Raw genomic sequence first — 22,698 nt, 5'->3', positions numbered from 1 at the left:
CTGCGGCCGGAGAGCAGAGTGAGGGTATGGGAGAGAAACAAGCGTGCAGACCCGCAGGTCAGTGCAGAAGGAGGGGGAGGAGGTGCTCCAGGCGCCGGAGCAGAGATTCTCCTGCAGCCCGTGGGGAAGACCACGGTGAGGCAGGCTGTCCTCCTCACGCAGCCCACGGAGGTCCACGGTGGAGCAGATCTCCACCTGCAGCCTGTGGAGGACTGGAGCAGGTGGATGTACCCTGAAGGAGGCTGTGACCCCGTGGAGAGCCCACGCTGGAGCAGGCTCCTGGCAGGACCTGCGGCCCCGTGGAGAGAGGAGCCCACGCTGGAGCAGGTTTGCTGGCAGGACTTGTGACCCCCCACGCTGGAGCAGTCTGTGCCTGAAGGACTGCAGCCCATGGAAGGGACCCACGCTGGAGCAGCTTGCGAAGAACTGCAGCCCGCAGGAAGGACCCCATGCTGGAGGGGTTCGTGGAGGACCGTCTCCCGTGGCAGGAGGACCGTCTCCCGTGGCAGGAGGACCGTCTCCCGTGGCAGGGACCCTACGCTGGTGCAGGGGAAGAGCGTGAGGAGGAAGGAGCGGCCCGGACAACGCGTGAGGAGCTGACGGCAACCCCCATTCCCCTGCGCCGCTCGGGGGGAGGAGGGAGAGAAGTCGGGAGCAAATCCGAGCCCGGGAAGCAGACGGGGCTCGGGGGAAGGCGTTTTCAGACTGCGTTTGGCCTTCTCATTGCCCTGCCGGGCTTCCATCGGCAATAAACGGAACGGCCGTCCCCGAGCGAGCGGAGTCTGCTCTGCCCGTGCCGGTGGCGGGCGAGGGATCTCGGCCCAGGAGCCCTCTGAGGAGCTGCCCAGCCCAGGAGGGGAGCGAGCGAGCGAGCAGGCGCCTGGCGTCCCGCCGGGTCAAGCCACCACAGACACCGAGGTGTACTGGGGAACCGGGGGAGGCACAGGCGAAGCCGGAGAGGTGCCGGCGCCCTGGGGACAGGGCATCCCTGTGCCCGGCCTGGGCGTGTGGCACCCCGGGAAGCAGAGAAGACAGCCCCGGGGAACTTGGGCTGCCCGGCCCGGGGAACGGCCGAGGGTCGACGGCCAAAGGTCGACGACGGCCAACGGCCGCGGCGCGGGAGCGAGCTGCCGCCTCAGGCCGGCGCCTCAGAGCACAGCTGGCGCGGCGCGGCCGCGCCACGGCGGGAGCCGCCGCTGCCGAGAGCGGAGCTGTCCCGGGCCCGGGCCCGGGCCCGGGCTCGGGCTCGGGGTCGCGTTCGGGCTCGGGCTGGACGGCGGGGAGCGGCGGGGAGCGGCGGGGAGCGACGGAGCCACGGCCTGGCCGGAGGCTGCCGGAGAGAGGCGGCCGACGCCGCGCCGCGCCCCGGCGCACACATGCGTCGCGGGCGGGCGGGGACGGACTCCATTTCCCGCCGCGCCCCGCGAGCGCAGGCGCAGGCGCAGTCGCGGCTGGGCGCTGTGGCGGGCGGGCGGCCGGGGCGATGAGGCGGCGGGGCGCGGTGCAGCGGAAGGTGCCGTGTCTGTTCGTGACCGAGGTGAAGGAGGAGCCGTCGGCCAAGCGGGAGCGCCAGGTGGCCCGGGGCGGCACGGGGCCGGGCGGGGGGAGTCGCTGGGCCGGGCCAGGGCCAGGGCCAGGGCCAGGGCTCGGGCTCGGGCTCGGGCTCGGGGGGGGGAGTCGCTGGGCCGCGTCTGAGCGACATGCACGGCAGAGCTCCCCGCCTTCCGCGCGGGAAGGAGAGGCCGCGTGGGAGCCATTTCGGCTCCGTCCCGCTCTTCTGCTGGCAAGGGGCGTCCGGGGTGCTGAGCCCGGTGCGGCGTGTGCTTTTCCCGAGTGTCGGCAGCGGTCACGCACGGCGAGGGGTGAGGCCGCTGCGAGGGGACCGCCCTGGGAGCTGGTGTGAAACCGCCCTGCCGTCCCCGCGGGCCTGTGAGCCTCGTGGGGCGAAGCCAAGCGCGCCTCTCTTTTTTTTTTTTTTTTTTTTGCTGCTGTTTTGGCACCTCAGGCTTCTGAGGGAAGGACTCGTTGGAGGCTGCGAGACGTGGAGTGCGTGCCGAGGTGAAAGCAGCGGAGCCCAGTCAGAGCTGTTTCTTCCCGAGATGCAGAAGGCAGTGTTGGGACAGGCTGGGGTGCCGTTCCCCTGCCTAGCTGTAGACCTCCAGCTTGCCTTTCCCGGTTTGAGTAGTGGCTCCTAATGCTGTCTGTCGGCTGCATCTGGGTGACTTTGTCTCGCTGGTGTTTGCCCTCTGGGTGGCAGAGCTGAAACGGTTGCCAAAACGTCGGTAACTTAATTGTTTGACCGCCGGTACCAACAGCATCTCGGTAATGGTCACGTAAGGGTACCTTCCCTACCCTGTTGTTCCTTCACACAGAAAAAGCCGACAGGGGGTTAGGTCTGGAAGTGGCCTACGCTATTTTCTGTGGTTTTCAAGGGCAGGCAAGGGTAATACAGGGGGCGATGACTGCTAGGGAAGAAGGGGGGCGGCGGTGGCAACGGTGGTGGTGGTGGTGGGAAAAGCAACAGGAACGTTTTCTCTCCCCCCTGAACGTTTTCTTTTTCGTGTAATCTTCCTAAAACCTTCACGTATGCCGCATCTGATTACTGAAATAGAAAACAGCCCTGTAACGCAACGACAGCACGTAGAAGGTTCCCACTTTGTGACTTCTGAATTCTGTTTTGAGGCTTTTTTGCCTCAGACAAGGACCTGCTTTGTGTTTTGCTAGCAGAAAGAGACAGTGCCCAGCTCACAAGTCAAAGCTGGCTGGGAAGAGAGGAGGGAGGGGTGCTGATTATCCAGGAAAACACTGGAATCCAGCCGCAACTGATTCCATGTTTGCAGGGAAACTGTTAGAGAAGCCCTCCTGGAAATGGGGGCTAGTTGTGGCTGGATATTTGTCTCGGACCCCTGGATCACTTCTTTCCTTGCTCTTCTTAAGCGGAAGCGTGTTTAGTTGGCAGCACCGATACTACGTATTTAATGCCAGGATGCTTTTGCCACCTTGCATCGCACGGGTCTGTGTATTGCACTAACATGGTGCTATTGACTTTCAGCTCCAAACTGCAAGCTTGGAGCAGCTAGTCACGGTGAATCGCTATTGCCATCGTAACAGAGGAAGGCACGTCTCAAACTTTCGTAGCGTTGGACTGGGACCCTTCTAGTTTATGTGCACTATTTGCAGCGGAAGGCAAAGTCATCTGTAAATACTAATTGAGAACGGAGAAGAGGGAGAGAGTTTGCAAACAGATTGCCTTTGTTCTTTTGTCTTAGAGCATTTCCCAGGCTGTCGTGTCTTGAAGAAACAATGGTGTATTTCAATGGCATTAGAAATCAGCAACATAATGTGTAGTACTGGACTTACAGAGGCCGGCTGTGAGGAGCAAGGATCCATGTGAGAAACAGCCATGATGAGGGTTTAAAATACCTGTCTTCTTTTCAGCCCTTTAAAGTTTTGGCAACTGAAGCTATAACCGGGAAGGCGTTAGAGGCAGATATATACAATGCAATCCCTACTGAAAAGGTGGACGGAACCTGCTGTTACGTAACTACCTATACAGGTAATAAAGAAGATCCGTATGCAGATTTCTTATGTTGGCTAGAAGCCTTGTTTTACTTTGTTTTCACTTTTATTGTATGATCCATTGGATCACAGCTGTTGTGAATTCCTGTGTCATTAACCACCTTGACCACAAAGTAAGACTTACCATAAACGTAGGAGGTGTTTTATAAAGTTGTTACAGATTTTACTCTCTAAAATACATGGAAGTCTGGTTGCAGCGAACATGCCAATCGGGGACCTATTCCAGTTCTAAAATTTCCTATTGGTAAAATCTTCCTTGCGCACTAGAACTTGTATAATAAGGGGTGTCTAATTTCCTTGGGGAGGATGAAAAGAAGTATGAAAGTGGGGAGGAAAGGAGAAGACTGTGGTGGTTCGTTGCATCACTGGGGTTCATGCCTTTACCTGCAATTGTAAGGAAGCTTTGTATTACACTAGCCACGATTCTACGAATAGATTTTTAGATTCATATACGGCAGTTAACTTATGAATTTAAGTAGTGTCTTTGGATATAAGATTTCTGTAGTGGCAAATGAGAAGGCCTATCGTGCCTTTTACATGGTTGATTTCGGTACTCTGCAGGGTGTGGTTGCCTCAGTAAACTGCTGATTTTTATCCCTCTGGAAACTCTAGGGCAACCCTATCTATGGGCCAGGATGGATCGAAAACCCAACAAGCAAGCTGAAAAAAGGTTTAAACGATTCTTGTATTCATTGGAAGATTGCAAAGGTTAGTGAAGATTTCTTTCCTTCTTTTTGTCAATGTAAGTTATCCAGTTGGAAAAACACCTATAGTCTAACACAGGAAATGTCAGTGATCCTGCTTCAATTTTTCTTAATGTCAGTCTTAACTTTACTTCAAGAGAGCTTTAAACTAGAATCAGTTGGGGAAGGGGATACCAACAGCACTGCAGTAGGTAAGGGTTGGCATGGCATCACTGGAGGGTGGTGGTGCTAGTGGGAACATTTGCAACCCTCCGGGGAGCATTGAGGGCTCCGGAGCATATCTGAAATGCTTGTGCACCACCACACGCAGTATGAGAAAAAACCAGGATGAACTGGAAGCATTGGTCACCTCCCAGAGCTACAATATCATTGGTATTAGTGAGACTTGGTGGATTGAGTCCTGTGGTTGGAGGGCTACAGGCTGTTCAGGAGGGATAAGCAGGGCAGGCAAGGTGGAGGCCTTGCACTATGCGTAAGGGAGAGGTTTGGTTGTACAGCCCTTAGAGTTAGCGATGGTGTGGTTGAGGATTAGGGGAATGGAAAACAAAGGAGATGATGTAGTCAGTATCTACTACCAATCGCCCAGCTGGGAGGTAAGCGCTGATGAGTTACTCTATAGGCACTTAGGATAAATTTCTGGATCAGTAGCCCTTGTCCTTACGGGAGATTTCAACTTCCCAGACATCAACTGGTAATATCATATGGCTGTGACGAGCAGATCCTGGAAATTCTTGAAGTTTGTAGGAGATAACTTCTTGACACAGGTAGTCAGTGAGCCAACTAGGAAAGATGCCCTCCTAGACTTGCTGTTTGTGAATAGAGAAGGACTCGGGGAGGGGTGTGATGGGAGGTGGCTGCCTTGGTCACAGTGATCGTGAAATGGTTGAGTTTAAAATTTTCAGTGTAATAAGAAAAAAGGACAGTAGAGTTGCTGCCCTGGACTTCAGGAGAGCAAACTTTAAGCTCTTCAGGGAGCTGTTTAGCAGAGTACCCTGGGAATCTGCTTTTGAGGGCTTAGGAGTCCCCGGGTGCTGGTCAGTCTTTAAGAACCACCTTTTAGAAGCACAGGAGCAGGCAATTCCACTGTGTTGTAAATCAAGTAAGCAGGGCAGAACACCACTTTGGCTGAACAGGGAACTCCTCGCAGAGCTCAAGAGGAAAAAGAAACTGTATGATCTCTGGAAGCAAGGTCAAGCTTCGCAGGATGATTACAGAGCTGTGATTCGTATATGCAGGGAGAAGACATGAAAGGGCAAAGCTCAGTTAGAGTTGAAACTGGCCAGTGTTGTTTCAGATAACAAGGGCTTTTTTAGGCCCTTTTATAACAGCAAGAGGAGGTCTAAAGGAAACATTGGACCGATACTTGTTGAAGATGGTCATCTGACTAAAAGGGACGAAGAAAAAGCGGAGGCATTCAGTGCTTTTTTTGCCTCAGTCTTTAATAATACTGATACCCCCTGAGTTGGAAGACCACGAGTGTGGGAACAGTGACTTTCCATTTGTGGGTGCTGAAATTCTAAGGGACCAGCTGTTTCAGCTGCATGTTCACAGGTCCATGGGGCCTGATGGGATTCATCCCAGAGCACTGAAGGAGTCATCGGATGTTACGGCAGGACCCCTCTCATCATCTACCAAAGGTCTTGGGAGTCTGGGGAGGTCCCTGCTGACTGGAAGCTAGCCGGTGTTGCGCCAGTCTACAAAAAGGGCGTGAGAGAGGACCCAGGGAACTACAGACCTGTTAGTCTAACCTCAGTTCCTGGAAAATATATGCAGAGGATAATACTGGGTACTATTGAAAGGCATTTAAGATTAATGCAATCATCAGGCACAGTCAGCATGGGTTCACAAAGGGAAAGTCCTGTTTTAACCAATTTGATATCCTTCTGTGATGAGGTCACCCACCTCATGGATGAAGGGAAGGTGGTGGATGTAGTTTTTCTGGATTTTAGTAAGGCTTTTGATACTGTCCCCTCACAGCATCCTTCTGGACAAGTTGTCCAGCTGTGGGATAAGGGGGTTCATGGTGCACTGAGTGAAGAACTGGCTGAAGGGCAGAGCTCAAAGGGTTGTAGTACATGGGCCTACGTCTGGCTGGTGACTGGTCACCAGCGGTGTTCCTCAGGGTTCAGTTCTAGGGCCAGTTCTGTTCGCTACATTTATCAACGATCTGGGTGCAGTAGTTGAATGCATTGGCAAGTGTGATGATGATACCAAACTGGGAGGTGCTGTTGACTCTCTTGAGGGACAGGAGGCCTTGCAGAGGGATCTAGATAGATTGGAGCATTGGGCTATGATTAATGGGATGGAATTTAACAAGTCCGAATGCTGGATTCTGCACCTGGGACAGAGTAAGGCTAGGCACAAGTATAAATTGGGAGAGGAGAGGCTGAAGAGCAGCCCTGCAGAAAGGGATCTGGGTGCTGGGTGCTGGTCGACAGCAGGCACAACAGGAGCCAGCAGTGTGCCCTGGCAGCCGAGAGGGCAGACCCCATCCTGGAGTGCATCAAACACAGCATGACCAGCCGGTCAAAAGAGGGGATCGTCCCGCTGTATTCAGCGTCGGTGCGGTCTCACCCTGAGTACTGTGTGCAGTTCTGGGTCCCACAGTTTAAGAAGGATGGTCAGGTCCTTGAATGCGTCCAGAGGAGGGCAAGAAAGCTGGTGGCAGGGCTGGAAGGCATGTCCTGTGAGGAGCGGCTGAGGACGTTGGGTTTGTCTAGTTTGGAGAGAAGGAGGCTGAGGGGCGACCTCCTTGCTCTCTGCAGCTTCCCGAGGAGGGGACATGGGGAGGGAGGTGCTGAGCTCTTCTCCCTGGGGTCCAGGGATGGGACACATGGGAATGGTTCAAACCTGCGCCAGGGGAGGTTTAGACTAGGCATTAGGAAGCATTTCTTTACAGAGAAAGAAGCCTGACAGTGTTTAAGAGGCATTTGGACAATGCCCTTAAGAACATGCTTTAACTTTTGGTCAGTCCTAAATTGGTCAGGGAGTTGGACTAGGTGATTGTTGTAGGTCCCTTCCAACTGAAATAGTCTATTCTATTCTACTTCTCTGGCTCTGGTTTAAATATAAGGTTAGCTATTTAGGTAGCTATGTTTTGATCGTAGTTACTTTTGAACTTTTAAACTACTCAAAGGCTACTATGCTTCTTTAAACCCCCTAACTGTAGAGTGCTTGAGTGTGCCAGATCTCGGTGCTTGTACAAAGTAACTGGGACTACTGTCTGTAAAACAAGGTTTAGATCAATGGTATTTTAATACTTGCATTGAAAGATGATCAAAACATAAAATTGGCTAACAGTTTGCCAAAAACTTAATGTTACATTTATATGTCTAGAATTTGTTTGGAATGTTGAAGAGGATTTCAAGCCTGTTCCAGATACCTGGATTCCAGCAAAGGACATAGAGTTCTGTAATGGCAATCCTTTGCCCGATGAGAATGGACATATGCCAGGTACCTATGATGCAGCACAGGTAAAATGGGGGGGGGGGCTTCAATTTTTGAAGTGAAATAGAATTAGTTCCAATGTTAAAAGTAGTAGTTAATCTACTTAAAGGGCTTCAACTGAAGGCATAGTTGTCACACTTGCATTCCTCTGAGGTACGACACGGTTTTTCTTGTTACTCTTTCTGTTTGTAGTTAACTGTGGGTTTTTTTAATGCATGTACAGTTCTAGTACACATTTGATAACTTCAGAAATTTACTTTGGTAAATGCAATGTTTTCTCATAGGTTGGGTGCCTGTGGAGAAAAATAGTAAGCAGTATTGCTGGCACTCATCTGTTGTAAATTACGAGGCTGAAATAGCGCTGCTATTGAAACACCATGCTGACCCAGGGCTTCTGGAAATCAGTCCAGTGCCGTTATCGGAAATTTTAGAACAAACATTGGAGCTTATTGGGACTAATATTAATGCAAATCCATATGGTAAGTTTGTATGATCCGTTCTTAAATACTTTTTTATTTAGTGATACTTTTGAGTGAAAATGATGCATTTTCTTTGTATAAGTTTGAAAAAAAAGTTCTAAGGTAGCAATGTAACCTTTTAGAAAGGAGAGAAAGGGCTAGCTCAAAAAACACTTACCAAAAATACTCACCTCAGAAAGCCGAGCTGTCATGAGAGTGTTTATGTCTATTAAACCTCTTTGCACCTGTTCTTTACCAGTTACTATAAAAATGCTTTGCTTTAGTCTTTCAAAAAATATTTTGACTGGAAAAGTTGTTTTAAATATTACTGTTAAAATATTTTTTAAGATTGACTGTTGGTACCTTTTCTTGACTTTTTTTTATTTGCTCTTCTGATGCTGTTTAGTACATTAAAGTAGAAAATTTTATTCAGTCTTTTTTTCTTTTTTTGCATCATTGGAGTTAGTCATAAGGTGCAGTTTTTAAATTATTAAATATTATGTATATTTTTTAAGGAAATGTAATTTAAGCTAAATTTTGGTTATGGCTTCTCCCTTTAAAAGCCTTACAACAAAAGAAAAATGAGGTGTGAGCACAAGTGAGTTCTAGCTTCTGAGCTTTGCTGTTAGGATAACTTGCAAGGATGGATAGGAAAAATAGTAGTTCCAAGTCTAAGCATTTTCACAGAATGTAAAGGAACTGCATAAAAAAAATCTAATAGCTGTATTCTTAGATGAAACAAGCGTGCAGACCCGCAGGTCAGTGCAGAAGGAGGGGGAGGAGGTGCTCCAGGCGCCGGAGCAGAGATTCTCCTGCAGCCCGTGGGGAAGACCACGGTGAGGCAGGCTGTCCTCCTCACGCAGCCCCTGGAGGTCCACGGTGGAGCAGATCTCCACCTGCAGCCTGTGGAGGACCTCATGCCGGAGCAGGGGGACGCCCGAAGGAGGCTGTGACCCCGTGGAGAGCCCACGCTGGAGCAGGTTTGCTGGCAGGACTTGTGACCCCCCACACTGGAGCAGTGTGCTCCTGAAGGACTGCAGCCTGTGGGAAGGACCCACATTGGAGAAGTTTGTGGAGGACCATCTCCCGTGGGAGGGACCCCACGCTGGCGCAGGGAAGAGTGTGAGGAGCCTTCCCCCAGAGGAGGAAGGAGCGGCAGAGACAACATGTGCTGAACTGATCATAACCCCCATTCCCTGTCCCCCTGCACCACTGGGGTGGATAGGTAGAGAATTCAGGAGTGGAGTTATGCCTGGGAAGAAGGGAGGGGTGGAGGGAAGGTGTTTTCAGTTTTAGTTTAATTTCTCATTACCCTACCCTGGTTTGATTGTCAATAAATTAAATTAATTTTCCCTAAATCAAGTCTGTTTTGCCCATGACGGTAATTGGTTGAGTGGTGTCTCCTTGTCCTTATCTCGACCCAGAAGCTTTTTGTTATATCTTCTCTTCCCTGTCTAGCTGAGAGGGGAGTGATACAGCGGCTTTGGTGGGCACCTGGCGTCCAGCCAGGGTCAACCCACCACAAGAGCACACTTTTTTAATTTCCATTTTTATCAGTTTTGAAATGTTACTGTGTACTTGCTGCACCTTATTTTTGGAATTTGTAATTTTATCATCTTTGGATTTTCCAGTTGATAATATCCTTATTTCAATTTAAATTTTATTGGTAAATTGAATTACTTGCTTCCTCTCTTTCTTCTGTCTATATACCGTTCTCCTCTTCTATTCACGTCTATGTCTTCTTGGCTCTGTTGTCAAAAGAAATATGAAGAACATTTTGTGCATAATTTATTAGAGTAAAACTATCTGCTCTTTCAGAAACATTTTAAGAAGTAAACTTTCAACACTTCTAGAAGCAACAGAAATAAAAATATTTCATCCTAATATAATTCACCCATGTTTCAAAATGTTCTGTTCAAGTATTTTCCCTCTAAAACCTTCCCAAGCAGATGTTTGAGAACCATGTGGTACTTGCACAAAGAAACCAAATATGGTAGCAAGCCTGGTGAGGGATTACAGAAGGTGGTTTTAGGTGCTTTTCATCTATGTGGTGCCTCAACAGAATTTGCATCTCAGACTGGAATCAAAATGGCCTAATGCTGTGTTTGGAAGTGCCCTGGGTAAACTCATAGGAATACTGACAACTGGGCCATCTGGAGAGCTTTGAAACACAAAATTACAAAGTTGCACTTTTCTGAGCCACCCGCTTTGGACTAGTCTCCTGGAGCAGACTCATACTCTCCAAAAACCAACAAGACCACTTGGAAAAAGTGTTACTGACAATCTTCTATAAAATAAAGTAGCAGTAAAAGCATTCATCCAAGAAAAGGCAGTGCTCAACAGGGTTCAAACTTATCTCTTTGCCCTTTCAGGGAAGCACTTTCATAGCAAGCTAGAAGGCTAAGCTTGCCAGAACTATGAGGATGCTCTGCTAGTTCACATTTCGAACTGTGCAACCGCAGAGCAAACAACCTGTTAGGTCCGTGGGTGACACAGAGAGACTGGAGATAAGGAAATGTCACACTGAAGCACGGACTGCAGACTAAAGGTTTGGCCATTCATCTGAGGAACACGAGATACGGGTTCTAATCTCTGCTTTCAAGACAGCTGTAAAATGTATTAATGGTCCTTAGGGTGTCTTGTGAACGTTTGGTAGCCCGAGTCCTTTTATGAATTTGGACCTCGGCTGATCGTCGTTCAGCGATTGCAGATGCTTCGCGAGCAGTCAACCAGCAAGACAAATAGATCACACTCCTGTAGTCTCTGCTGTCCTTTGTGCAGTGCTACAGGCCAAAACCCACTTCTTGTAGTTCCTCGCTTTAACGGCAGGTACCTATTTTGCTTTCTCGTCAGTAATATTGTAAAAAATGAGAAACCACAGTTTAGTTAACCGGGCAAAAGTACATGTCTGCAAACAAACGAAACCATTAACTGCTCTTTCAGACTACTCAGCATTGCTTAGACTCTTGCGGGTTTTGGTTGGGGAAGTTTTAAGAGCACTTTTACATGTTCTAGGCGGGGAGAGACACGTCCCTTTTGCTAAAAAGACTGAACTGTAACAATTTCTATCAAACAGTTACCTGAATGGTTGTTTTAGACTTAGAGAACGTTTTTGCATGTGGATTTCTTTTCCTTTGAGTTGGTGCATTGTAAGATCCTGAAGTATACTTGTCTGTAGAAAAAACATAGACGTTGTTTCTTAATTTCAGCTACGATCTCAGGAAAGACTCTCTTGGTCCAGTATGTGAATTAAATATTACATTAGCTGAAGTATCAATGAATGCATCGGGTGAATTGTATTCACCGCTGAAATACCAGCTAGTATTAAATACGGACTCTCTCTCTAGTACTTTAGAGATCATTTGTCACCTTGCGGCATTTGCGTGAGGCTCACAGGATCTTCCAAATGAGGCGATTCTGCCACGGACACCCTTGACTTTAACAAAGTGAATGGTCCTGTGTTGAAAATCTTCCCAAAGGCATCAGTTGCTTTTACATTAAACTAATCTGTAAACTAATCTCCTGTTTTATCCCTGCTTGGGAAAGCCCTAGATGCAAGGCAATATTATGTTTTTTGTGCTAGACAGCTGATTGTGCAGGAGAGTAAGCTGCCTAATGACTAACCATTTTCTGTAAAATTTGATTAAAAAATAATGTTATTAATGCTCTGGGTTTCTGTTAATTCCAGCTTAATTCCATTCATTCAAATTATTAATTCCACAATAATCCTAAAATTTTCAGTTCATGCCGAACAAGTAAGTATTACCATAGTTTTCCATTTGGGTCCAAAATCTTCTATTAGTGTCAAACTGATTCTTTTGCTTGGAGCCTTTCCAACCACGTGGCTCAGGTACTGCTGGAAAGAAAGGTAGCGAAAATGGTAACAGCTGTTCTTATGACAAAAATGCTGGTCATCTTTTTTTTTTTAAATGCTCTATGCTTTTTTTTTAACCTGGAAATGTGGTAAGATGTATTGTTCACATTAAGAATGTTCTCTCTGTAACCTCTATGCCAATCTGTCCACATTTAATCAAAGCAACCATTAAAAGAAAAAAACCGCAACCATTCCTGCCCAAGACGAAGCAGTGATGTTGGGGCTCATTTCGCTTACCTTTGTTCATCTGACAGTAGGAGTTACTCTGTGTGAAGGAGGTTCCTTTTATTGGAAATTAAGACAGGGAGGCACCTCAAGGTGGAGATTCAACCCAGCTCAAGAGAGATGACGGAAACTGGCAAGGTGAAATCAATTTCTTAACTTATGATCACTGAAATTATTTACCACTAAATTTTTTGATGAAGTGACAGATGAAAATAAACCCCAGTCATCCAGAGGTGAGAGTATTGGTATATTTGTGCCCATCGGAAAAACGTTGCATGCATCCCTCTTTGTTGGGCAGAGAAGTGAATTCCTGCTATGAAGGTACCTAAATTATTGTTTGTGAATATTCTGTCTGACCAACTGTAAAGCTTTATAAAGCTTTACATGTCTGTCTGTGGATAGTGCTGCAGTCTACCTAGATTGGATCAAATTAGACTGGATCAAATTTACTCTTGCCCATATTTAGCCATAAATCAGTTCATATTCACATGCAGGGACAAATGGAAAGCAGCGCGATACAGACAGGTGTATTTGAGGCATTTTAAGACTCCTCTGTGAGCAGGAACCCACCTGTAGATCCACTGAACTTTGGTTCTTGGGTGGCAGTGACAGTACGGTAGACTACATATGCTGATCTTCGAGGTTCTGAAGAATTAAAGTCAGTCTTTCTTCCAGTTTCTCTCTCATAAGGAATATAAGAAGAAGCAGTTTGATCATCCTTCCTTTGACCCCTTGGTTGGTACCTTGGTTTGGCTTTGGGGTCTGAAGTGCGAATTCCTGAAAGTGAAAGAACAAACTTAAGCAATAATGTTGTGCTACTACTCAAAATTTGACCTATTGCAGGAGGTTGGAAGACAAGATTCAAAAAATGGTCTTTGTGGACAGCCGAATCCAAATACAATCAGTTATTTTATCGACCATGTGATGTTCAGCAATGAGAAGCTGATGCTAAAGTATATTACCTCCGTTTTCAGAGGATCTGCAATCTGTTCTGGGAATACTCTCTGTTGGTCCTCTCCTTCCTTTAGTCTGTCCTTCTCTCTTTGTATTATTCAATTTTGTAGGAATTGCATTACCATCACCTGGAAAGGCAACAGAAAGAAGGTTTTAGCTGCTTGTGTGTAAGCAGCACACGGAATGGCACTGCCATTCTCTTCCCCCCCGCCTCGACGAGCTAGCGATTGGTTCAGTGCAGTTTTGTAACTGAGCACCTGACGCTTAACTCTCACGCTTTCTAAGAAAATACCATAATGCACAGGTTGAAGAAGACTGTGGGTGCAAAGTAAAGAGCCAGCTACAAATTACCTGCTCATTCTTTAGTCCCTCACTTTTCATGAATGATATTTATGAGCCCTATCCAATTGAGTTTATGGTATTTTCAAGATGCATGTCATCATAGTACCTAAAGCCTCTGAGAACTCAGCTGAGGCAATGCTTTGGGGAAACATCTCTGAATGTATCTGTCTTTTCAGACTGTCTTAAATGCAGCCCTGAACACAATCCCCTCATGCACTACTGTCCTCTGAGTGCTGACTACCTGCCCATATACATCCTTTCTCTGCACTGCACAGGTGGTACATGGACCCCTGCAACATCCACGGTTGAGCCCATGGAGACCAATGCACTCCGAAGGACACCTTCTGGCTGAACGACGAATTACCTCTTCTGTCTGTAGCATCTAGGTGCATCCTGGACACGGGCGGTTTGTGAACGTAACAAAATACTACAAATGATGCGGCTAAACTTGGAAGAGCCTTGGTCGCGCAGGTAAGCCCGCTTCAAACTACAAACAGAACTTCACAAGGGGAGCTGCAGTATGAAGCAACCACAGTGCTCTTCACCTGGCCCCTGCTACTCTGCAGGGAGACGTGGCTTTGCCTGTTCTTCCCTTTCTCCTGCTAATGTAAATAAGCGCTTTTGGTTCCCCTCAGTTCAGGCCAGAATGCAGCAGAAATTCTGTACTTCTGCTTCAGTTTGGGGGCTGGTTTAAAGCCCAAACAATCATAAATCCAGCCCAATCCAAACTCCAGTGAAATCCCAGGTGTGGAAAAATACCATGCAAAGCAAGACCATTCTTTCATCCCCTGCTGGGAGGAAAAAAGTTGAACGAGAAGCCCTTCTTGAAAGGAAACTGAAATTCTACTGCACAATTACTGCTACTACTATCAATATTTGCAGTAGGCTGAGAAGTTAAAGGTGGACTATTGTGAGGCTTCTTAAATATTTCCAAAGAATAAATCACATAAAAGATGCTGTAAAAAGTGGGGATCAGTGTATTTGTGCCCGTCGGCACATCGTTGCATTCATCCCTCTTTGCTGGGCAGAGAAGTGAATTCCTGCTATGAAGGTGGCTCTATTATTGTTTGTGAATATTCTGTCGGACTAATTGTAAAGCTTTATGAAGCTTTACATTTCTGTCTGTGGATAGTGCTGCAATCTATTTATGAAAATTATGCTGGATCAAATTTACTCTTGCCCATTTTTAGCCATAAATCAGTTCATATTCACCTGCAGGAACAAAATCAAAAGCAGTGTGATACAGACAGGTACGTCTGAGGCATTTTAAGACTCCTCTGTGAGCAGGAACCCACCTGTAGACCCGTTGAACTTTGGTTCTTGGGTGATGGTGACAGTAGGGTACAATGCAAGTGCTGATCTTCGAGGTTCTGAAGAATTAAAGTCAGTCTTTCTTCCAGTTTCTCTCTCATAAGGAATATAAGAAGAAGCAGTTTGATCATCCTTCCTTTGACCCCTTGGTCGGTACCTTGGTTTGGCTTTGGGGTCTGAAGTGCGAATTCCTAAAAGTGAAAGAACAAACTTAAGCAATAATGTTGTGCTACTACTCCAGATTTGACCTATTGCAGGAGACTGGGGGCTGGAAGATGAGATAGTCCAGTTGAAATATGGATTGTCCATATTGGACACCAAGAACAGAAATTTAGTAGGTAGTGCTAAATCATCTAACAGTTTAAAAAGCAACAATGAGGAAGGCAACTATTTTCTCAAAATACCTTTGCCTGTTCCTGTATTAGGTGAATTTCTTGGCTCCTCAGATATCCCTTTCTCTTCCTGTACTTCTTGATAGTGATGGCTTTTTACCAGCTCAGTGTGGTTGGTTTCTGCGGGATTAAAATAGCACGTATTTACTGCTTTAAAAAGCACGCAAAATTTTCATATCAAAAAATGCAGTGATATATTTCCTCTCACAGAGTTCATGGTCACAAAATCTTGAAAGCAAAGTCAAAAATTGACTGTAAACACAAAGACTAATGCTACTTTGAACTCGTACAATGGCTTTGACCAGTGCTGGCTCAGAATTCTTCTCATTATGAATTAGAAAATCTTCATGAATACTGTACTCTCTGCTTTTTCCTGAATGTAGCTAATGATAAATAAAGACATATATTACAAGGTGTATTCATGTATTTGTTACTGATCCCTCATCCGTAGTCTAAATATATCTAAATACTTTTTCAGAAATAGCTTATCAAAGCTATTTTAATATGAAACATTTTAGGTGTAGAAGTAAGAAAGAAATAATTCTGCCCAGTTCTATTGAGCAATTTAGGCTGGAAAAAGCGTCAGTTAAAAGTGCATGACATGGAGACAATTTTTCCATTCCCTTTTTTGTATTAGCACATCATGCTATTCAAATCTGTTTTACATAAAACAGTATTATCAAGATTTTATCCCTGAAATTTACACGAAATACACAACAACTATTATTTTTTTGATTAAAAGTAGCAGGTCTTATTTCTGCCCAGCGATTTTTGATGACTGATCTACTGATTGCTCTGGTGTCTTGTTACCTTAAGAACATAACTCTCTCCTAATATGGCGTCATATATTACTTATTCAGTAAAAAAACGAATACAGATTTCTTTCAGTCCTGTCACTTGCTCAAGAACGAAGGCGAAACCTAATGAAGGGGGTGAATATGTATTAATTTGTATTCCTTTGACCTTAATTATGTTGGATCAAGCCCAACAGTCAAAACAAAATGGAACTCTCTTGTTACTGTCTTTTAGAAGACACTTAAAGGGGGTATTTACTTAATCTCAATTTAGTTATAGAAAAGTTTGCGGTGTCACTACATTTCATCATCTAGACACCCAAGACAGCCCGCAGAGAGCGCGAACACCTCTGGGCAAGTGACTCATCTCACCTTCCTGTGGCACTATCTTACGATGCAATAAACAGCCCCGTAAGAGTGCCTGTCTCTCCATTTAACAACAGAGATCCCGGATGAGACATTTCAGCTACACACCTCGCCTTAGGGTGGTTAAAGTTAGACTACATAAATCTTGACCGTGAAGAAAAATTACATGAAAGACCTATGTTGTGTATCTCAGGAAAGTACACATAGGGTTAATAGCCCATTTCTACCTTTTCCATCTACAGTCGATGCAGGTAGTCACCACATGTGTGACACTATTTATGTATATCTGTATGGGGGAAAATTAAGTAAGTTTTTTTATCCTCTTTGTAATAGGCTGTCTTTTATTGTCACTAAATTAAAGAAGCGAGGAGGAGGGGCAAGCTATGTAATAGTTTCTCCCTGTGACAGTAATTTTAAAAGTGGTAAACATTGTCCAAGAAGATGAAAAGTACTTGCCTTTCTGCAAGTGTTGCTCAGTAGCTTCCAAGGGCAATAGCTCATTTTCCCGAGGTGCAGACACAGTTTTTGTTGATTGGTGTTTGTGGGGGTACTGAATCCCGTAATACTCTCCTAAACATACCCCAAGAGGGGAAAAAAAAAAACCCAAAGTTTACTATATTGGCAGCATTGCTGTTTAGGAAAGAGTGACTAGTTTCATATTTACCAGACTTATAGCATATTTCCTTTATTGCTCTTTCCTCTTCAAGATCTGCAGCAGTCCTAGGCACCCACTCAGGAACACCTGTAGGAAATATTTTTAAAAGATTACCAGGTAGCTTTACAAAGACCTTCAACAATTCTTGATAATCAAGGACCATAGTGACTTTCATTTTGGTCACGGTTGGGTTTTTTTCTGACTGTGACCTCTGCTTCTGGACAGAAAAATGATTCCTTAATACTGGGTATTTCCAAGTGCAATGGAACTGCAGTTACAACCCATACTAAGAAGCTAATGTTTGTTGATTTAAAAGGATTCCAAACCACCTTTAGTGCTCATTTGGAAAATGATCCTTCATTTACACCCAAAAGGAAATCTTCCGATTAAACATGTCACCAGGGAGTGCTTGTCGCAAAACCTCTGCCCAAAGTTACTGCTGTGTAATGTCTGCCGGCGGAGCTGCTGAAGCGAGCACTCCTTACCTGTCTCAGTGAAGGCTCCTAAGGCTAGCAGAGCCCTGCTTTTGATACCATTTAAGTTGACGTGGCTTACTCAGACTGAAGCCGAGTTAGGAAGCACTAACGGGCAGCCCTGCCAGCCAACCTGAAGGGCAGGGGGAAAGTGAAAAGCAGCTTGGGGCTGCCTGAGAACTAGCACAGTAATGTGCAGCGTGCACGCGTGAGAGTAGGTTCGTCTCTCACTTTCAGTCTCTGGGAATGTGCAATTCATTCCTTCCCTATGCATCTCTGGTCTCTCAGGCAACGGTTTAATGACATGGAAAAAAATTGGAAAAAGAAAAGAAAATAAATATATACACATTCACATTCAGTTAAACTAGTGAAGAGTTTTGTATGGGTTCTCTTTGCTAGTTTTAAGACGAACTTCCTGTAGTAAAATGAGACTGCCTACAGGGTTTAGGAAGTCAGTCGAACAAATTACTTAAGTTGAAGTCACGCAACTGTCTTTTGTAAACAAACCTGTGACTTCACCTTCAGTGACGAGTGTGTACAGCCCCTGCTTTTGTTTCCCAGAAAAGCAGTGCCTCCTAAACCTGTAATTTGGCCCCTGAATTTTGAGAAATTTGAAGAGTATTTGATGGTCGTCTCAATTGTGTCAAAGGAAGAAAAAACCCGCTTACAATTCTCTTCCTCTTCATCGTCCTCTTCATCATCGTCATCGTCGTTGATGTTTATAATCACTGGAGGATGAATTGGTAGTACAATATTCTTTTGAGTTCTGAGTAATTCTTGACGATGCGCTGGATGCAGAATCCCTCCTTGGACACCCTGTTGCAGTGGGGCACCTGCAGAAAAGAGCATTATATTTATTTTGTTAGGCGGGAACTAGAATATCAAATCCAGGCTCAGACCAGCAAGTATAGTTTTGAAATCATTATCATGCTGGAGGAGTCGTTAAATAGACAGATTGTGCCTTTTAGGAAAAATCTTCTGCAGAGGCTGGCAAAAGAGCATCTTCCCACTACAGAAGGTGTGAAAAAACAGGTAGATATTTACAGCATGGGGAAACATGCGATTAGTAATACCTGGGCTGAAGTGAGTAAGGCAGTTTAGGACCCCACCTGTGAAAATATTTTAAACATGCCGAGTAATAGGCAGGCCTGTATCCCTCCCCATGGCATCAATTGTGAGGAATTTAGCAGCGCTAAGCACGGGATTACCTATTTTTGGCTTGTAGACATTTTTTTTCTATCGAATTTTCTGAATGACAGCTCTCTTTCTTACTCAGTACAAAATGTAGATTTTGAGAAGGAATATGAAGTTCATGAAAATAATGTACACTTAATTAGAAGACAATCGGGAGAGATACTCTTTTCCTTAGGAATTTACCCATAATGTTTGCCACAAAAGTATTTCAGTACTGGGATAGCATTTTGGGAGAGCCAGGAAATGCAACAGACTGAAAATAAAAATGATGAAAAATGGTGAGCCTGTTTGTACTGTTCAAGCCGACCAGTTTGCAACTATAAATACAATCAGGATTGAAGTTGGGTATTTTTTCCACTTTTAAAGAAAAAGATGAAGCATGGGCATTTTCTTTTAGTCCAGTTGTTGTTATTCTTGTGCATCTCTTGCTTGCCTATGAGCAGCATGCATATCGTATTAGACCCGTTTTAATAACGCTACTGCAGATCAGATTTGTCCTATCTCCTGCAAGAGAAAGTAAGATACAACATTTTAACCTCATAGAGCCTTTTTCACTGTCCAGAACAGGATATTATTAGCTCTGGGGAGGGTAAGCCAAATCAGGCTTGAATTAGTTTAACAAGATTTGTAAGTATTGAAACGAATAAATGCAGTTTTAATGTTTGCAATGTTATTGTGCAGCACACGGACTTTGAATTTATACGTACTGCAGTACAAAGTAAAAGGCTTGGGTCCATTTTCTCGTTCGGATTGTTGAATGTTGCTCTTATGCAGGATACCCTCGTCCACAGTGCCTCTTGGGCACGGTCTCTGACTCACACCGCACCCAAAAGCGTGCCTATGTGATGTTTACGACAGCACTAGGTGCCAGGGACTGATGCTGTGGCTGTGGGAACTCTACTAAAAGCCATAAGGGCACTCATAGAAACAGCACTCAAGTTCTTGCCTTGGTCCTGTGTGGTTAGTTAGGCTCCACATGCCCAGGTATGACAGGCTACCTTTTCCTGGGCGATTTTCAGGAACAGAAGGTGTTTGCTTCTGACTAGAGGTCTTTGTGGACTTCTCTTATGACACCTGTCTCCAGCTCTGGAGATAAGGCCCACGAACAACTCTGGTTTAGTCCACTTGTTCGTGCATCCATGACAAGTCATGCTGCCTTGCTCTCACTCCTCTTTCCGCCTGATTTCTGACAGCTGTCTTGGTTCCCTGCCCTGGACTCTTACCCTGTTCCAGGCTCCAGCTGTCTACCAGGACTCCTGGCAGACAAGAGCTCCTTTTTGAAAGGACTGAGGAAAAAAAACAACTTCAAATGGCGGGTTTTTCCCTAAAGAGTTGTGCTGCGTTACACACTATTACCGTACTTCAGTAGCCTGCACCCAGTGTTCAAGCCCGAAAGGCTTATTCAGAACGATGAACTGGAAATACATCTGCGCACACGGCACTGTAATCTTATGTTATCTATAGAACGGGTGTCTCATCCATGTAACATGTTGTGCTCTATCAACAGATGTTGCTGCTAGTGGCCCTACCAACCTCCTCCCCCCACCACACACACTACTTTTCATTTCTCTTAAATGATTACCTGCCTACTAACCGTTTTCACTGCTAGAGGGATTTCATCTAGCAAATACCCAAGGAAAGCAATATTTTTACTCCACGGGTCTCAGCAACCTAAATTGCCACTTGTGACTTCATCTTTTACGTCCCTGATAGTTCCGAAGATCCGCAACATGAGAGCTAAAAAAATTCACGTGGCAACCCTATTCAAATGCCAATACAATTCCTTTCTTGGCCTTCAACTTGCTGGGAGAGCAGGTCGTACCTGATTGATTTGCCACGGTACATTTCTGGGCCTTAATATATATTACGTAAGCACCGGAAGGACATTTTTGTGTATTTACTTGCTCTAATGCACAAATTGTTGAGAAAATATTTTTACTCACTGTTGGTAGGTGGCAAAAAAAGTCCATTTATATTACGAGGCTTGCTATGATGGAAGGCACAGTTGAACCTCACACAGCCTACGGGTTGTGTTTCCCAGAAACAGGGGACGTTGCTGTACGTTCGCTGCAGGAGAAAACAGTTTTCAGATACTGTAAATATAACAATAAAAATGGACTAAATGGCTTCGTACATGGTGTACCGCTGTGAACACCTGACTATGATTTTGTGGGACCACGTTCTGACATTTTAGAAGTTCTAAAGTTATCTCTAAAGTTATCTTAAGCTCCAGGTAGCTATAAAGCTGTCTTGAGTTAGGTCAGTGGAGCTTTCATGAGGTACAACTGTTCCCAGACAAGAACAGGAGTAAAGCAGTGTGCTTACTGCACCGCAGACTTTTCCTGAGATGCTGGGAAGAAAAAAAATCTATTAGTCACTTAATGGACACGTGGCGGAGTTTCCTTTCCTGCACAATGGGATAATCAGGTCAATCTCAAGATGAAATCTGCTGTACAAGTGCCAATCTTAACACTAGTGCTCTCCTGCCGTTAAAGGACCCGGGTCCTTGGGAAAATAAAGAGTAAGAAACAAAACCCAGAAAGATTCCCAACAAAACCTGAAAAACTAAAAAGTTGGGAACTTGCAAGCCTCGTACAGACTTGTCAGACTTGGATTTCAAAACACGGGAGAAAATCTTTTGTTCCAGTTCCCATTGGGAACGTCAACTCGGCAGAAGAAAGTCACTTTTGTTTTCAGACTTAAAAACCGTGCTTGAAGAGACTTGCTCCTTTCTACCTTTATTTCAATATCTCTCAATCTGCCAAACAGATGTGAACATCTCCCCTGTCTCCGTAAGGAGCCCTCAGAATCACAGCCAAGAGGTTTTTCACAGTGGCAGAACCTGCACCTGGAACCCTCATGAGGAAAATGACTTTGTGGGTAAGTCACACGAGATTCCCATAACCTAGCGGTTGCCTTAAACGTGAATCTCCTCTTTTGAAACATTTTGGTTTTGATTCATGGGGGAGATGACGCAGTAGTCCACATGTAACGGTACTACGGTGACAAGCATTTGCAAGTTACTGCAAATACTCAGGATTTGATGTTGTGAGACAACTGTCATTACTCTCTGCTCACAGCATCTCCCAGCTGTTTTTATACAAGACAAACAGAAGCCTCATGGCAGCAAAAGAATATCTACAGGATTTGTTTAATTATTGCCGCTTTCCTCATAGATACACTCCCACTGCTGCTCTCCCTCTATCGCTCAATATGTGGCCAGCTAAAAAGTCTGCACAATATTGGAGAGAAAGCACTTTCACAATGAGAGTCACTTTCGTTAGTCATACTTAAAATTATTTTTCTGTATCTCTGCCTTATTGAAGTTTACAGATATTAGCGTCATCTCCGACTATGGAATTCACTTCTCCTTATAACCTGAGGTATCTTCCTCAAGCACATGATAAACTCATAATCCCAAAGAGGCAAGTGCTCATGGCCATTACCCTGAACATGTGAACTCAGGTTTATGTCCTGGATATGAACTCCATCCCAGCCGAGAGCTGGAAATGCCAGGTTGCTGGTCATTTCCGCAGGAGTTTGTGTGCGGTTTTTTAAAGGAAAACAAAGTCACGCTGGGAACTATTTGAATACTTGAAGGTAAGTTTCACCCAGTTCCAGACATTAACAGCTGGGTCTAGGAGCAGCATCTCCAAAGCGTGCCACTTTTGGACTGGAGTCAGTACAAGTGGGCCATCCCCTGAGACACGCTGGGGTCTGGAGCCAAAGCCCACCTCCCAGGCACTGACACCTAAATCCCCGGTGCTGAAATGGATGCAGTAATGGACGCAAATATTACATAATGAGCCTCCCTGTCAGCATGGGTATATCGAGAAAATCAAGGACACAAACCACTCTAAAATCTACAGCATTTACCTGTGCATAGGGGGAGTGAAAATGGGAATAACGGTCATTCCCAACTGCAGCCAT

At 45.5% G+C, this 22,698-nt stretch overlaps 2 protein-coding genes across 2 annotated transcripts; one reads left to right on the top strand and one right to left on the bottom strand.

The window, feature by feature from the left end:
- Nucleotides 1-1,459: 1,459 nt before the first annotated feature.
- On the top strand, nucleotides 1,460-10,285 carry LOC128135360 (uncharacterized protein C12orf29 homolog). Its single transcript, XM_052774188.1, has 6 exons — nucleotides 1,460-1,573; nucleotides 3,439-3,556; nucleotides 4,192-4,287; nucleotides 7,620-7,736; nucleotides 8,015-8,209; nucleotides 10,251-10,285. Exons 1-6 carry the CDS (start codon nucleotides 1,484-1,486, stop codon nucleotides 10,283-10,285), a joined length of 651 nt encoding a protein of 216 aa, XP_052630148.1. The 5' UTR covers nucleotides 1,460-1,483.
- A 239-nt stretch (nucleotides 10,286-10,524) lies between these two features.
- LOC128135359 (uncharacterized protein C12orf50 homolog) lies at nucleotides 10,525-22,698 on the bottom strand. The gene is made up of 12 exons (XM_052774187.1): nucleotides 22,645-22,698; nucleotides 20,712-20,835; nucleotides 18,243-18,407; nucleotides 17,111-17,188; nucleotides 16,903-17,016; nucleotides 15,299-15,406; nucleotides 14,879-15,085; nucleotides 13,250-13,369; nucleotides 12,858-13,064; nucleotides 11,955-12,044; nucleotides 11,269-11,360; nucleotides 10,525-10,689 (listed from the first exon to the last, which is right to left on the bottom strand). The coding sequence occupies exons 1-12, from the start codon at nucleotides 22,696-22,698 to the stop codon at nucleotides 10,525-10,527; spliced, it is 1,524 nt and encodes a 507-aa protein (XP_052630147.1).

This window comes from Harpia harpyja, chromosome 23 (assembly GCF_026419915.1).
Source record: "Harpia harpyja isolate bHarHar1 chromosome 23, bHarHar1 primary haplotype, whole genome shotgun sequence".
Classification (NCBI taxonomy): Eukaryota; Metazoa; Chordata; class Aves; order Accipitriformes; family Accipitridae; genus Harpia; species Harpia harpyja.
The sequence above is the reverse complement of the archived record's forward strand: the minus strand, read 5'-3'. Positions and strand labels throughout refer to the sequence as shown.